The following is a 13,442-nucleotide window of genomic DNA, read 5'->3' on the forward strand; positions in this document are numbered from 1 at the left end:
AGTATCTCATGATAAGTAGCTTTATGCTTTCTAATGGGTATTCCAATGGGTCAGATATATTGTGAACATTAAATTTTTAACCAGTCCAGAGTGTACGGTATTCCTGACAGGGAAAGTACGTCTAAGGGCTCGAATGATTGACGCACACTGTTTTCCACTTTAAGTATCTTAAATGAAGCATGGGACATCACCTTGATGCTGACCCTCTACCTTCTAGGTTCGGTCACCATCTATAATCACTCACTTTCAGAAACGGCCGACCCAGGAACGATCAGCAGGCTCACTGGAGCTTGTCCACAACCCAGCGTGCAGTTTGGCTTTCTCACCGCGAGAGAAAACCTCAGGCTCTTTGCCCAAGTGAAAGGGATTCAGCCACATGAAGTGGCGCAAGAGGTAGATAAGCATGTTAGATGTCATACAACCAGGAAAATGAAGTTGTTTAGCTAGAATATTCTAAATGAATCGGTGTGACTTCTCCATGATTCATCCTCTAAAGGTCGAAAAAAAAAATCCTTTGTGATGAACAGCAAAATGATAGCATTTTTAAGAGAAACATTCTGGGTTTTGGACTAAATATCCTTTACTTTGTTAGGTTCAACGAGTTTTACGGGACTTAGAGATGGAAAATATTCAAGACATTCTGGCTCAACATTTAAGCGGTGGACAAAAAAGAAAACTAACTTTGGGGATTGCATTTTTAGGAGATCCTCAGGTAAGCTGAACTCAAGTTACTGGCGAAATCAGATCGAGGACTGTGAAACGACTATATTTGATCACGGTTAATTTGCAAGTGATAAATGTAGGAGAACAGTTACAATGAAAAATTAAGTACAAAAATATTTCCCCCTCAAAATTGTACAAGTACAGTTGACTCTCGAACAATGCAGGGTTTGAGGGCGCTGACCCACCACGCAGTCAGAAATCCTGGTACAGCTTTAGAGTGAGCCCTCTGTATACATGGCTCCTCTGTGTTCATGGTTCCATATCTGCAGATTCAACCAGCCTGGGCTTGTGTGTTACTGTAGTATGTAGCGACAAAAATCCACCTCTAAGTGGACCCTTGCAGTTCAAAGCCATGCTGTTCAAGAGTCCACTATATAGGTGGTTTTTTTTTTTTTTTTAAAGAACTTTGCATGAAAAGAGGAAACACTTTTGTGTGCTTTCCTACTGTGCAGGTTTTGCTTTTGGACGAACCAACTGCTGGATCAGATCCTCTTTCAAGACACCACGTGTGGAACCTCCTGAAAGAGAGGAAATCAGACAGAGTAATTCTCTTCAGTACCCAGTTCATGGATGAGGCTGACATCCTGGCTGGTGATTCTTGGTTTTCTCGCACGTATTTTAGTGACAAATTAGGGACACATATGGAATTGTATGGATGTGTCCCAGCACGGCTGCCATGCACGTCACCGCCATGAGCCAAGGCGGGAGGATTGTTCTCCCATCCATCGGGATGCCTGCATCCCCGAGTACATTGTCCCATGAGAGTGTTCTGATCCTATTGCAAAGCAGCTCACTGGTTGTAAAATATATAGCATCCTCTCTAAGATACACTATGTTTTATGCAGTGTGAATGCCAGTTGGCTTGAAATTTCCTTTCAATGCAAGATAATTTTCTAAATAGACTAAAGAATAAACTAACATATCATTTTAGTTACTGGATGACAAAGAAAGTGGCTTACCTTGACCAGAACCAGAATGCATCTCTTTTAGTGGTTCAGGCTTCTAAAATACATTATTTATTAATGGACTTATTCTCTTATAAATAGTGAAAGGATAACCCTTTAATACAATTTATTTGGTTTTTCCTGCTTAGATAGGAAGGTGTTTATATCCAGTGGAAGGCTGAAGTGTGCAGGTTCTTCTCTATTCCTGAAGAAGAAATGGGGCATCGGCTACCATTTAAGGTATAACCATCATTGTTGGGAACATGTTGGAACACACTGGGAATGTTGGGGACAGGTGATAGCAGTGTCGGTGTGTTAGTGTAGGCAACACAGTAAGTTCATTTCAAGAGGGCTGTGTTGGAACTACACCACAACTGTTCTCTTTCTTAGCTAGAAAAGGGTATGTGGGACTGTAAACACTGAGAATATAAGAATGTTTAAGCTAAGTTTAAATTAAATGCTTGGAAACTATTTTCACAACACATGATTTGCTAAGAGAAACTTAATGATATTCCAGTCCTCTCTCTTACCCTATTCCTAATATTTATTTTTTGTTGATCCTGGCAATTTCAATTGCCTCCAGTCTGTTCTCCCTGACTTCCTTTTCTTCCTTATTTTTTGTCTCCTTTTCTTTCTGATAATAATTATTATCACTATTAAGTAATGTCTGTCACTTATTAGATGTTAGCTGTACTGAAGTTACTTGATAAGCTCTTTACATATAAGATACTCATATAATCATACTTAATCCTCCAAATAACTGTAAAAATATGGTATTATTATGTTCCTTTGACGTGTCAGGGAGTTTTAATAATCCATCCAATCTCACCTCATTTATGAGTGGTAGAATATTTGGACCAAGATTTCAGATGTGATATAAATTGCTCCTTATACTTCCCACTAAAGTATTAATATTTCTTAAAAAGTGATTCAGGTCACTTCATGCGCAGTGGTGAAATGGGTCCCCTCCTTATTTCCTCCCCATGTTTACCCTGACCTAATCGACCGTTCCATCTTGATTGCTCGGTACAACCTAGCTGGATAAGTACACACAACCAACACGAACCACTCACTCTTCCCTGGGTACGTTCCGTAGTTGAGTGTCCTGTCTCTGCTTGAGGAGGACATCTGTTTGACATGTCTTTCTCCAACCCATTTTAACCATTGTCAAATCCCAGCCATTCCTGAAAGTCTTTTTGAATGTCTTTTCCTTAATAATAAGCATCCTCTTTTCTGGGGCCCTGAAAACACTATTTTGAATTGTTGCCTTGAGCAACTTAATAAACTTTGATCCTCAATAACTTCATTTATAAAATAGAGGCAAGAAGACCTACTTTGCCATTGAGGCTAAAAATGATGAATGAATATCTGACCAGGTGCCAAGGGCTTAACTGGTTTGATTCAACTTCTCTCTGCCCTACTTCTTCTCTAATACGCTGCTTTATATTACTGTTATGTTCCCCGCTCCTTAGGGAAGGTGCTACATTCTCCCTATTTGGTATCCTGGGTGGTGATTCACACAGGGCCTTGTAAACACAGAATAGTTTTATCTACAATTGATGTTTTTAGGTTTGTCTCATCAGTGTGAATTGTGAAGCCCTCATCATTCTATAGCCTCAGTAAATTTCAATGGACATGACTAATAATGAGGTTTCTAACGTCCAGTGATTTCATGAAGAACTTGATATGTTCTCAGCCAGAAAACAGACCAGCTTTGAATAAATTTTGGACAGAAAAATATGCTAAAATTAGCTAACGTATTCTGAGGGTTTACCCAGTGCAAGGCCCCGTGTGCAACTTCATACATACTTTATTTTATTCTCTTTTCAAAGTTCTTTGAGAGCTGAGTACTCGTTCATGTCACAAGTTAGAAAACTGGTGCTCATAGACATGAAGCCAGAGTTCTGGAACATGGATCCTCAGGACAGGGTGGTGACTGGACCAAATTAGCTTTTGTTTTTATCATGGTCAAACCCTAGTTTTTGCAGAACTCAGACTTTACGGCAAAGGGAGAATTCATCATTGAGTTTTTGAATAGACAGAGACAAAATTGGGCATTCCCCTCCACCTGACCCCAGCCACGATGGAGCCAAATATCTCTCTTCTCCAAATAACAATCCCTGAGTCAACTTACCTGTCTCTAATAATCCTATAATGATCTGCGTGTTGTGTAGACTAGACAGCTTGGACTAAATTAATACTTAGTCTTGCTTCTTCTATTAGATTACGCTTTTTTGCCTCATTGATATTAAGTGACAAACACACGCTACGGTTGTTTGTAGAGATAGTGTTGGATGAAAATAGCTTTAACTTACTCTTCTTACATGTCAGTTTGCATCTGAATGAAATGTGCGACCCAGACGGTATAACATCGCTTGTTAAACAGCACATCCCTGATGCCAAATTAGCAGCACAAAGTGAAGAAAAGCTGGTATATATTTTGCCTTTGGAAAGGACAAGCAAATTTCCAGGTAACAGAATGCAGAGACCACAGGATGATTTATAATGCTGTTACTTAACAGTGGTGTTTAGAATGATGGCTAACATTTTAGTGCTTGCTAAGTGCACGGCACTGTGCATTAATTTATTTAATATCCCCAAGGTCACTTCCAATTTTAGCCCCTGACATTATCCCCACATCACTTATGAGTAAACTGGGGCACAAAGACACTAAATATGTTTCAAGTTGCAACACGTGCAATTAAAAGATACAGGGCAGCATCAAACTAAAATTTGGGCTGTTTGGGAAATTTGTTTCAAGAATGAATGAGAATGTGGTCCTGGCAAGAAAAGATCTGTGAAAACAGTGGCAGAGTACTGAATGGGAGCGAAGGGAACGGCACACAATATGTAGATGGTTTTATAAACACTGTGACGTAACATTATGATCGAAAAATTCCATAGTAACTGTAATCGACCTGTATGCCGCCAGACGTTCACAGATCCACAACTTTGCTGCAAGCACAAAAACCTGGAGGATCGCTGCCTTCAGTGCTTTCCTATCTGATTTCCCAATATGCTGTTCCGTTTTCCAAGAGTTCTGAGCTAGATCGCGTTAAAAAAAAAAAAAAGTGTAACCCGTAGAAATGTGTTTACTTTATTGAGTTCGGGGATTTTGCCAACTCTTACTGGAGGGTACTGAGGCCATTGCTCATGGTTGGGCTAGGAAGCCTGCCACACTCACGGCCGATGAAGACACACAGCCCCGGGCGACAGAACACAGTAGCTGAAAGCTCAGATGCTAGAACCAGCCTGGCTGGATTCAAGTCCCAGCTGCGCTGTTGCTAGCTCCGTAACCTCTAACAGGTGGTGTCACTTTTCTGCACCTCAGTTTCCTCATCTGTGAAAGGGGGCTCATACTAGAACTAACTTTATAGGGTTTTAATAAACATTAGGTGATTTAATATATTTTAAATTATTATGAAAATATTAAATATGAATAAAGCACCTGGAATCCCACTTGACACATAGTAGCTGTGGTATTTTGCCAAGTCTATGGCCCCCTCAAATTCGGTGTGTGCTACCAAGAAAGAAACCGAAAGAAACAATGCTGGCATTTAAAATGTGACCGACTAGGATTTATGATGCGTGCTCACTTCAGATACGTTAAAAGATGAGGAAATGTACTCATCTTAGAGTCAGTGACATAGTGATAGACTTAGATGCGCACACAATGTCTTTGATATATGTTATCGTTTACGGAGACGGAAAACTTCATGAAGCCCACAGGGCCAAGTATTACCTGTTTATTAAATGCATTTCAGAAGGGGAATGCACAACTTAGAGAAAGAGTGAAAAAGAACCAGCACGTAGGTGGGTTTAAGAACTCATTAGAAATCATGACTACATGTCTGTTTTTCTTTACCTAACACACTGTTGAGACAGAAACCTTTAATCTCTCCCAATATTGAAATTAGTTTGTTCTTTATTCTGCTCTCAGTTTTCCTGAACTGTCCAAGGATTATTCCCTATCTTAAAGGAAAAAAATCTCTCCAAATGACCCTCCAAAATCCCTCATAAAGACTTACCCTCTTTCAAGGATCTTGTGCAATTTTCATACCATAGTTAGAAGCTGGAAGAGAAGAGAGTGAGAGTGAGAGAGAGAGAACTCAAGATTACATACTTTGCCCTTTCCTTCAATTTATATATACTGAAGCCAGGAAAAGATTCTGCAGCACCTAATTATTTTGATAAACTTTAGGGGTTGGTTTTTGTTTGTTTGTTTGTTTGTTTGTTTGTATTTGTTACTATATTGCCTAGCACTTATCCCTAATGTGAAAGCACAAATCTTTATTTTCTGGAAAAGATTCCTTAATGAATGAGGGTTTAGAATTAAACATTTCCTGTCTTAGTTCAGGCTACTGTAACAGATGCCAGCAGACTGGGTGGCTCACAGAAAGCAGACACTTACTTCTCACAGCGCTGGCGGCTGGGAAGTCTAAGTTCAGGGTGAGGGCGCCAGCACAGGGGGTTCTGGTGAGGGGTCTCTTTAGGGTTGCAGACGGCTGACTTCTTGCATCCTCACGCAGCAGAGAGCAGAGAGCAAAAGCGAGACTTCTTGTGTGACTCTTAGGAAGGCGGGGATCCCATTCATGAAGGCACCACTCCTATGGCCTCATCCAATCCTAATTCTCTCCTAAAGGCCCCACCTCCTGATAGCACCACATTGCGGAGCAGAGTTTCCACAGGTGCGTTTTGGGGAGACAAGCATTCCGTCCATCCATAACGCTTCCCATCATCTAACAAACATTTAAAAACACATTAAATAAAATATAATACATTTTTCTAGACATGAAAAAATAAAAGTTTAGGCTTTTATACTCAAGAAGGTTTGGAAGCTAGCACACTGTGTAGTTTATTTTAGACATAAGGGACTGTCTATTTCATAGTTTTGTTTCTGATGAATGCATTTGGCCGATCACAAGTGTTTCCTATTTTTTAAAAATACAGTTGTTATCAATCTCATTACAAATTATATTATTTTGATGCATTTTTATGCCCGCTTTTAGACCTCTACAGGGATCTTGATAGACGTTCAAACCAGGGCATTGAGAATTACGGTGTTTCCGTGACAACACTGAATGAAGTGTTCTTGAAATTAGAAGGAAAATCAGGCGTCGATGAACCAGGTAATAAAATATTTTTTAACTTGAATTTTACCTTTCTGTGCTGTTATCCTAAAAGTATACTTGGAATGATGAAATGATGAGATTTTCAAGGTGCTATAATTCAATATGGTCTTGAGGAAACTTACAGCAGATAGGAAATAGGTTTCTTATTTCTTTCCCTCTTCTCTCAATGCTGGTTCCCCACCTTGAATTCCATAATTTGTACCAAGCTTTTTATTAAGCATGTGGAATACAGCAGTGTACAAGATGTGGTCCTCATGGAGCAGACAACAAATATGCAATATAATATTCTTTGAATGTAAGTGCAATAGAGAAAAGAAAATTAGAACTGCAGGTTGTATGTCACTGTTGCCGTTGAAGGGTTTGCTGTCAGTCTAATTGCCGTTCCTTGGGAAGTAGTCTGCCTTTCTTCTCTAATGGCTCTAAGATGTACCTTTGTTTCTGGTTTACTATCAACCTACTGTGTTTACCCTTTCCTGTGCCCTTTTCCTTTTTCTTTTCTTTCTTTCTTTTTTTTTGATTGATAAAGTGGGGGGTCTTTTTGATCCTTCTTTCCCTCTGTCATCCACTTTTGAAGTTATACACTTAATATCTTTTTGTAGTGATTATATTCAATTTTTAATAAATATATTAAAATAGAAATAAAAAGAAAGCTATAGAGCTTTCTAAAAGTCTAGAGTTGGTCAGTTTCTCTAGGCTCCTCTTCCAAAAGAGGTAACTTTTGTCTAGTTTTCAAACATGGGTGTATTAAAAATTTTGTCTCTACCAATTTCATGTTCTTTGGAGGAGAAGCAAAGTACTGACTTTTCCATCTTGGTCAAAAATACTAAATAGTTTGTCTCTTGCAATAAATAGATTTTTTCCAGGCTAAATATGGGTTTCTGTTCATTAAGTTCCCTAGGATTGAGTCCTTTAAAGCTTTAGACACAGAACTGTTTTTTCAAGAAAATACAATATTCTCTTTTATCCTTATTTTTTCTTCTTGTATTATATCTTTTTTTTTTTTCTTCTCTGTTCCTTTTTCTTTAGTAGTTGCTCTAGTAAAGCCCTGAATTAGAGTCCTTGATCCTTCCCCAAGGCTCTCTCCTTCCATTCGGTGAAAAGATGCCCATGGGGAAATAATGCACATCTAAAATGGTGCTTCACAAGTTCCTGGTTTTGTGTTTTATAGATATTGGAATTTGGGGACAGTTACAAAGTGATAGGACAAATGACACAGGAAGCCTTGTTGAGCTGGAACAAGTTTTGTCTTCCTTGAATGAAACAAAGAGTGCAGTCAGCGGCATGGCTCTCTGGAGGCAGCAGCTCTGGGCAATGGCAAAAGTTCGCTTCCTGAAATTAAAGAAAGAAAGAAGAACTCTGTTGACCATGTGAGTACGTGAGTGTTTCAGGTATGTTTGATCAGTGCACTCAAAATAAATTCAAGGAAAAAAAACTGAGATAAAATAGATTTCAGCAACCACATATGATCTTTTTAATACAGAAACCAAATTTTAATTGCTTTAGTGGATATGTAATTAAATTAGATAAAGTTTGGGATTTTTCTTTTAATTTTGCAGTCTGCAGGTTAGAAGCAAAGGGTTGAAGTAGTTTTTCAGAAGCATGGAAATTAGCACCCGGGTCCTATCCCAAAGACTTTCCTTTTTCCCCAGAGTAGCTCTGTGCCAGACCATGTCTTAGCCAGGAATTCACGTCACTATCTGAAACTTACTATATGGGTCCCACATTCCTCTACAGCATCAGGCTCTTTGTTGAGTAATACCTCCTTCCATAAGCCTTCTCTCTACCCAGGGTATTTATTCATTAAAAAATACATGTGAGTACCCCTGCCTGATACTCTGTGTTAAATGTTTGTAACACTTACCAAAATAAACCAGACATGAGATTCGGCTTTGGAGGGTGGTTAGAAGTACCCTAAAAAAGTCAATAAATGAAATAAAACAAAATAAAATTAAATTAAATAAAGAAGTACACTAAAAAAAATAATAAAAATTATACAATATTGTCAACTGTAGCATTCAGTACAAGAGAAATCATGTCCAAAAGGCGCATAATAGAAAATAATTTTACAAGAGGGAGGATTTCAATTTGGTGTAGGAAAATGGGGCATTTAAGTAAGGAAAGAAAGGGGGGTGGAAGATCCGGCAGAGAAAGCAGTTTGGGGCGTGGAATTACATGAGGAGACGGAAGACTTGTTATGAATTTGAGTTAATTGCAACATAGGGTGTACAAAAGAGTAAAGATAATTTTGATAATGTATTAAGTAGAGCTAAAGAGTTTGGACTTTATAGAAAAATAAGGAACTAATGAGGTTTTAGTTTTTATTTTGAATAGGCCATTGACATAATTAGAACAGAATGCCAAGAAACTTAATTGGGCCACAGTGCAAAATGGTTTGGACATAGTAGACATTGGAGACAAGGGAAACAGACATTTAGGACAATGTGAAAGAGGTCAGGATGGGGATAATTAAGGTCCAAGCTTGTAAGGGAGAGAATTTTTGGAGGCAGGCAATAATGATACAAATAGAAGTTTTCAACCATTTGGTAAAGGGATGTAAGGGAGGGAAATGAGTAGGAAATGCTTGAGCTTCAGAGCTTGAGTGAATGAGAAAAAGTAATTTATAGAAATTGGGAACAGGAGAGGCTAAGGTTCAGGCTGTAGTGAGTCTGGGTGTTAGTGATACGCCAGTGTGCAGTGGTCCAGAAAAGGAAGAAATGCAAGACTGAAACAGAACAAAGAAGCGAGCACTGGAGAGAGAGATTTAAGAGTCATTCTTGGCTGACTTCATGAGCTTTAAAGACATGTTCAAAGGTGGGGAGGGAGGAAGGCATTTAGAGAGACAGGGAGACCAAGGTTAGATACATAGGAACCATCTCATTTTAGAAAGAAGAAAAAGGTAGGGGGGGGGATGCATGTTCCTGTGTTTGGTTAGTGTTTACAATTTATTCCTATGATCACATCCATTATCTGCTCAAACTTAAAACCCTAGTCAAGTTGCTATAGGTAAATATTTTCTTCTACATTTTTCTCCATGTAGATTGTTGCTTTTTGGCATTAGCTTTTGCCCTCAGCTTTTGGAACGTCTATTCTATGAGTTACATCAAAAAAGTTGTTCTTGGGGACTGTCTCCTAACATGTACTTCCTCTCGCCAGAGCAACCACCTCAGGCACCTCTGACCCACTTACTGGTCATCAGTAAAACAGGTGAACACGGGGATGTGATGCAGCGTTTAAGCGTTGGTTCATATTGCAAAATTTACCAGACAACAGAAACCACGAGGGAAAAATAAATTCTGTACGTTTTAGAAAGTGTATATGAGGCCAAAAAGGAAATTAATTTCAAAATGAACAATACGAGGTTGGAGAGTTTGTTTTAGAAACACATTTTGCAAGTTTAGTTAAAGACTAAAGCTTATTGCACAAAACGGCAAAAGGGAATTTGGAAAGGCAGTTACTGACTCATCTTCGAGGTCTTTCTATAACATTTTCTAAGGACTGCACAGTCTTGAGCCCTGGGGAAAAAAAAACCTGTTCCAAATTTCTAAGACAATAGAAGATTACTATGGTCAAGGATTAAAATGTTAATTTTAAGTAGTGTTTTTACAGGAACAGAAGTGAAAAGTCAATGCGATAGCTCTAGGCAAAGTAAGTTTGTCATATCCTTGATATCAGAATGGATTTAAGTCCCATAACATCAATTCCACCTTTTAAAGGAAATCCTTAGAGAGTCCTTATTATGGTGTGCTTTGAGTGACATGTTTAGTGGTTCTAAAAAAAATTTAGTGGTTCTAAAAAAAAATTATTTGACCATTGTTTTACTTCATTTATGCTTCTTTTGATCTTTGCCTTCCTGGTAGGGTCAAGCATCGATGACTTCATACATTCCCTGAGGCAACAGATCATAGCTTTGGAAGTGGACGCCTTTGGAACTAGAAGCGGCCCAGACGAGCCATCATACAATGGTGCTATCACTGTGTCGGGTGATGACAGGGTACGTCAGGCTCTGATTGCTGCATCCCACCAAAGATGGAGTACGAATGTGCAGTTTGAATAACACATCAACTGACATGAAAGGCCAATTGGGCACAAGCAAATGGGATACTTCTTATTTTTAGTGGAGATGCTGGGCCACGATTCTTTGCCTACAGCCTCCAACGTATAATGGAATGCTGTGTGATTTTTATTCCTCATTAAGTTGTGTGCACTGCTATAATTAACAATGAATTTAAATCTCATTATCAATTGTATATGGAATACAATTATTGGAATGGCCCAATAATTAATTTCAATCTTATTCTCAATTGGATTTCAACTCATGACATTTTGATGAATCTTCCAAACAGAAATCTGACTAATACCTATGGCAAACTTCAGCTCCAGTTACCAAAAAAAAAAAATCGCTCTTAATTTTTTTACAGTAGATTTTCGCATGGTTTTTATGGGCAAGAAAAAGCTCAATTCTTACCAGCTAACCTTTACCCAAATAGGACAAATCTTCAGATAAATATTTATGCCCAACTGTCTGATGATTTTTAAATGCCTTAGTTTCCCACGACTTGAAGTGTGATTCCAGAATCAACATCACTGGATCAAGTGGGAGCTTGTTAGAAATGCAGAATCTCAGGCCCCACGCCAGGCTACTAAGTTAGAATCTGAACTTCAGTAAGATTAGCATGCTCATTAAAGTTTGAGAAGGACTGCCTTGTTGGGCAGTATTTCACATACAGATTTAAATTTCTAGCTTCCCTACAGAGAAGGTTACTGAATTTATCATAGTGATCTTTTCATAATATATGCAAATGTCGGATCATTGTGCAGTACACCTGAAACTAACATAAAATTGTACGTACATCAACAGTATTTCAATGAAAAAATGTTAATGAATAAATTTCTGACTTCTCTTGAAAAATCCCTCCATATGCCAATTCTGACTGTCTTCAGTTTGAACTCAGAAACAGTTGCTTCAGAGTCAGGATTTACTTTTCAATTTGCTACAGCTCCATTCTGCTCCATTTATTTATACTACCTGCCTGGACCCTGTGGGAGTTGGGTAGAGATCCCTACAGCCAACAAATGGAAAAAGACGAGAAGAGAGTGTTCCATGTATAAATCACAGCCGTTAAGTGTCACAAAGTTGGACTGTTTGCAGCTTGTCAGAGTTAATTCTCAGGAATAATTTCCATGCCAAAAATAAAGTCAGATGTTACCTTTGATCCAACTAGTCCTTGATACGTTTTAATCAGGTTAGTTTCCAGCATACTGAGAAAAATATTTCTAAAAGAATAGCATTCTTAATGTCAATAAACATTTAAATAATTTGGTTAGAAACAATTCACCTGATTTATTTATTTATTGGGGAGAGGTAATTTAGATTGATTGATTGATTGATTGATTGATTGTTTGACTTAATAGAGGTACTGGGGATTGAACCCAGCACCTCGTACATGCTAAGCATGTGCTCTATCACTGAGCTATATCCTCCCCTCCACTTGATTTATTTATGATATTTCATGCAATATAGATAATAATTTACTTATGTTTTATTTGGAGGAGAAATAATCATGTTGATATATATTATACACACACACACACACACATATGTATGTGTAGACATTTTTTTACCATGTGCTTTTCCCCCGTTTTACTGAGATATAATTGACATACTGCACTGTATAAGTTTAAGGGGTACAGTAAAATGATTTGACTTTCATATATCAGAAAGTGATCTTAAAATCTCATTTGAAAAGAGATTTTACATGCAACACTATGATTGCAAGCTCAGTATTTGTGAAAGCATATACAATGTGAAAGCATTACAATAGCTGCCAGTCTTCTGCTTCCCAAGTATCTGCACATTCTTTACTTGTAAAATGAACGTGTCACATTTTGAAACAAAGCTTACTGCCATCTTAGAGGGAGGTTGCGTTTATGGAGTTTTATAGTTTTGCTGCTAAAAATCCTGTAAGGGGCTTTGTTTCGTGAGAGCTTAGGCATAAATAGCCATGCAGCTAATGCCGTGGTTGGGAGAGACTAAAATACTAGATGTTGCCGTATATTGGAAATTAATCAAATAATACGATTGATGGTGATACTAATCACATTCAATGCATTAGCCTTACTGTGTTGTCAATTTGAATGAGCTTCTACCATACTCTTTTATTAAGTTTTGTGTTTGCTTCCTGAGAACTTAGAATACATGTTTGTTATATTTTAGGATCACAGATTTTCCATAGCGTGTAACACCAAAAGGCTGAACTGCTTTCCTCTCCTCTTGGACATTATTAGCAATGGGCTACTTGGAATTTTTAATTCTTCAGAACACATTGAGACTGACAGAAGCACATATTTTGAAGTAAGTATAAGATGATCTCACTTATCCTGAGCCACAAGAAGTTTTCAATAAAATACCTGAAGTGCTGAAATAGCATGTTAATTTTTATGAACTTATTCTTGAATATGTCTTATGTACATGTAAGTTACTGCATATATGTTAATGTATGTACACATATAGGTATACACACATATACAGTGTTTAGCAATGATTACATAACATTATAACCTTACCTAGATGACCTATGGAACATCAGAAAATACAGTTAACTGGGGAAAAGAAATGAGGGCTTTTGGTCTTAGATCTGTTACC

General features: G+C 38.0%; 1 protein-coding gene across 1 annotated transcript in view; it reads left to right on the top strand.

Moving 5' to 3' along the window:
• The window catches only part of ABCA9 (ATP binding cassette subfamily A member 9), a 58,086-nt gene that overhangs the window by 22,188 nt on the left and 22,456 nt on the right, over positions 1-13,442 (top strand). Inside the window, 10 exon segments of the mRNA XM_032456996.1 lie at positions 218-393; positions 593-712; positions 1,176-1,314; positions 1,817-1,907; positions 3,999-4,138; positions 6,677-6,796; positions 7,968-8,166; positions 9,837-10,003; positions 10,657-10,790; positions 13,014-13,151. Of these exon segments, the coding sequence (XP_032312887.1) occupies positions 218-393; positions 593-712; positions 1,176-1,314; positions 1,817-1,907; positions 3,999-4,138; positions 6,677-6,796; positions 7,968-8,166; positions 9,837-10,003; positions 10,657-10,790; positions 13,014-13,151 (1,424 nt within the window).

Source organism: Camelus ferus, chromosome 16 (genome assembly GCF_009834535.1).
Source record: "Camelus ferus isolate YT-003-E chromosome 16, BCGSAC_Cfer_1.0, whole genome shotgun sequence".
Taxonomy (NCBI): domain Eukaryota; kingdom Metazoa; phylum Chordata; class Mammalia; order Artiodactyla; family Camelidae; genus Camelus; species Camelus ferus.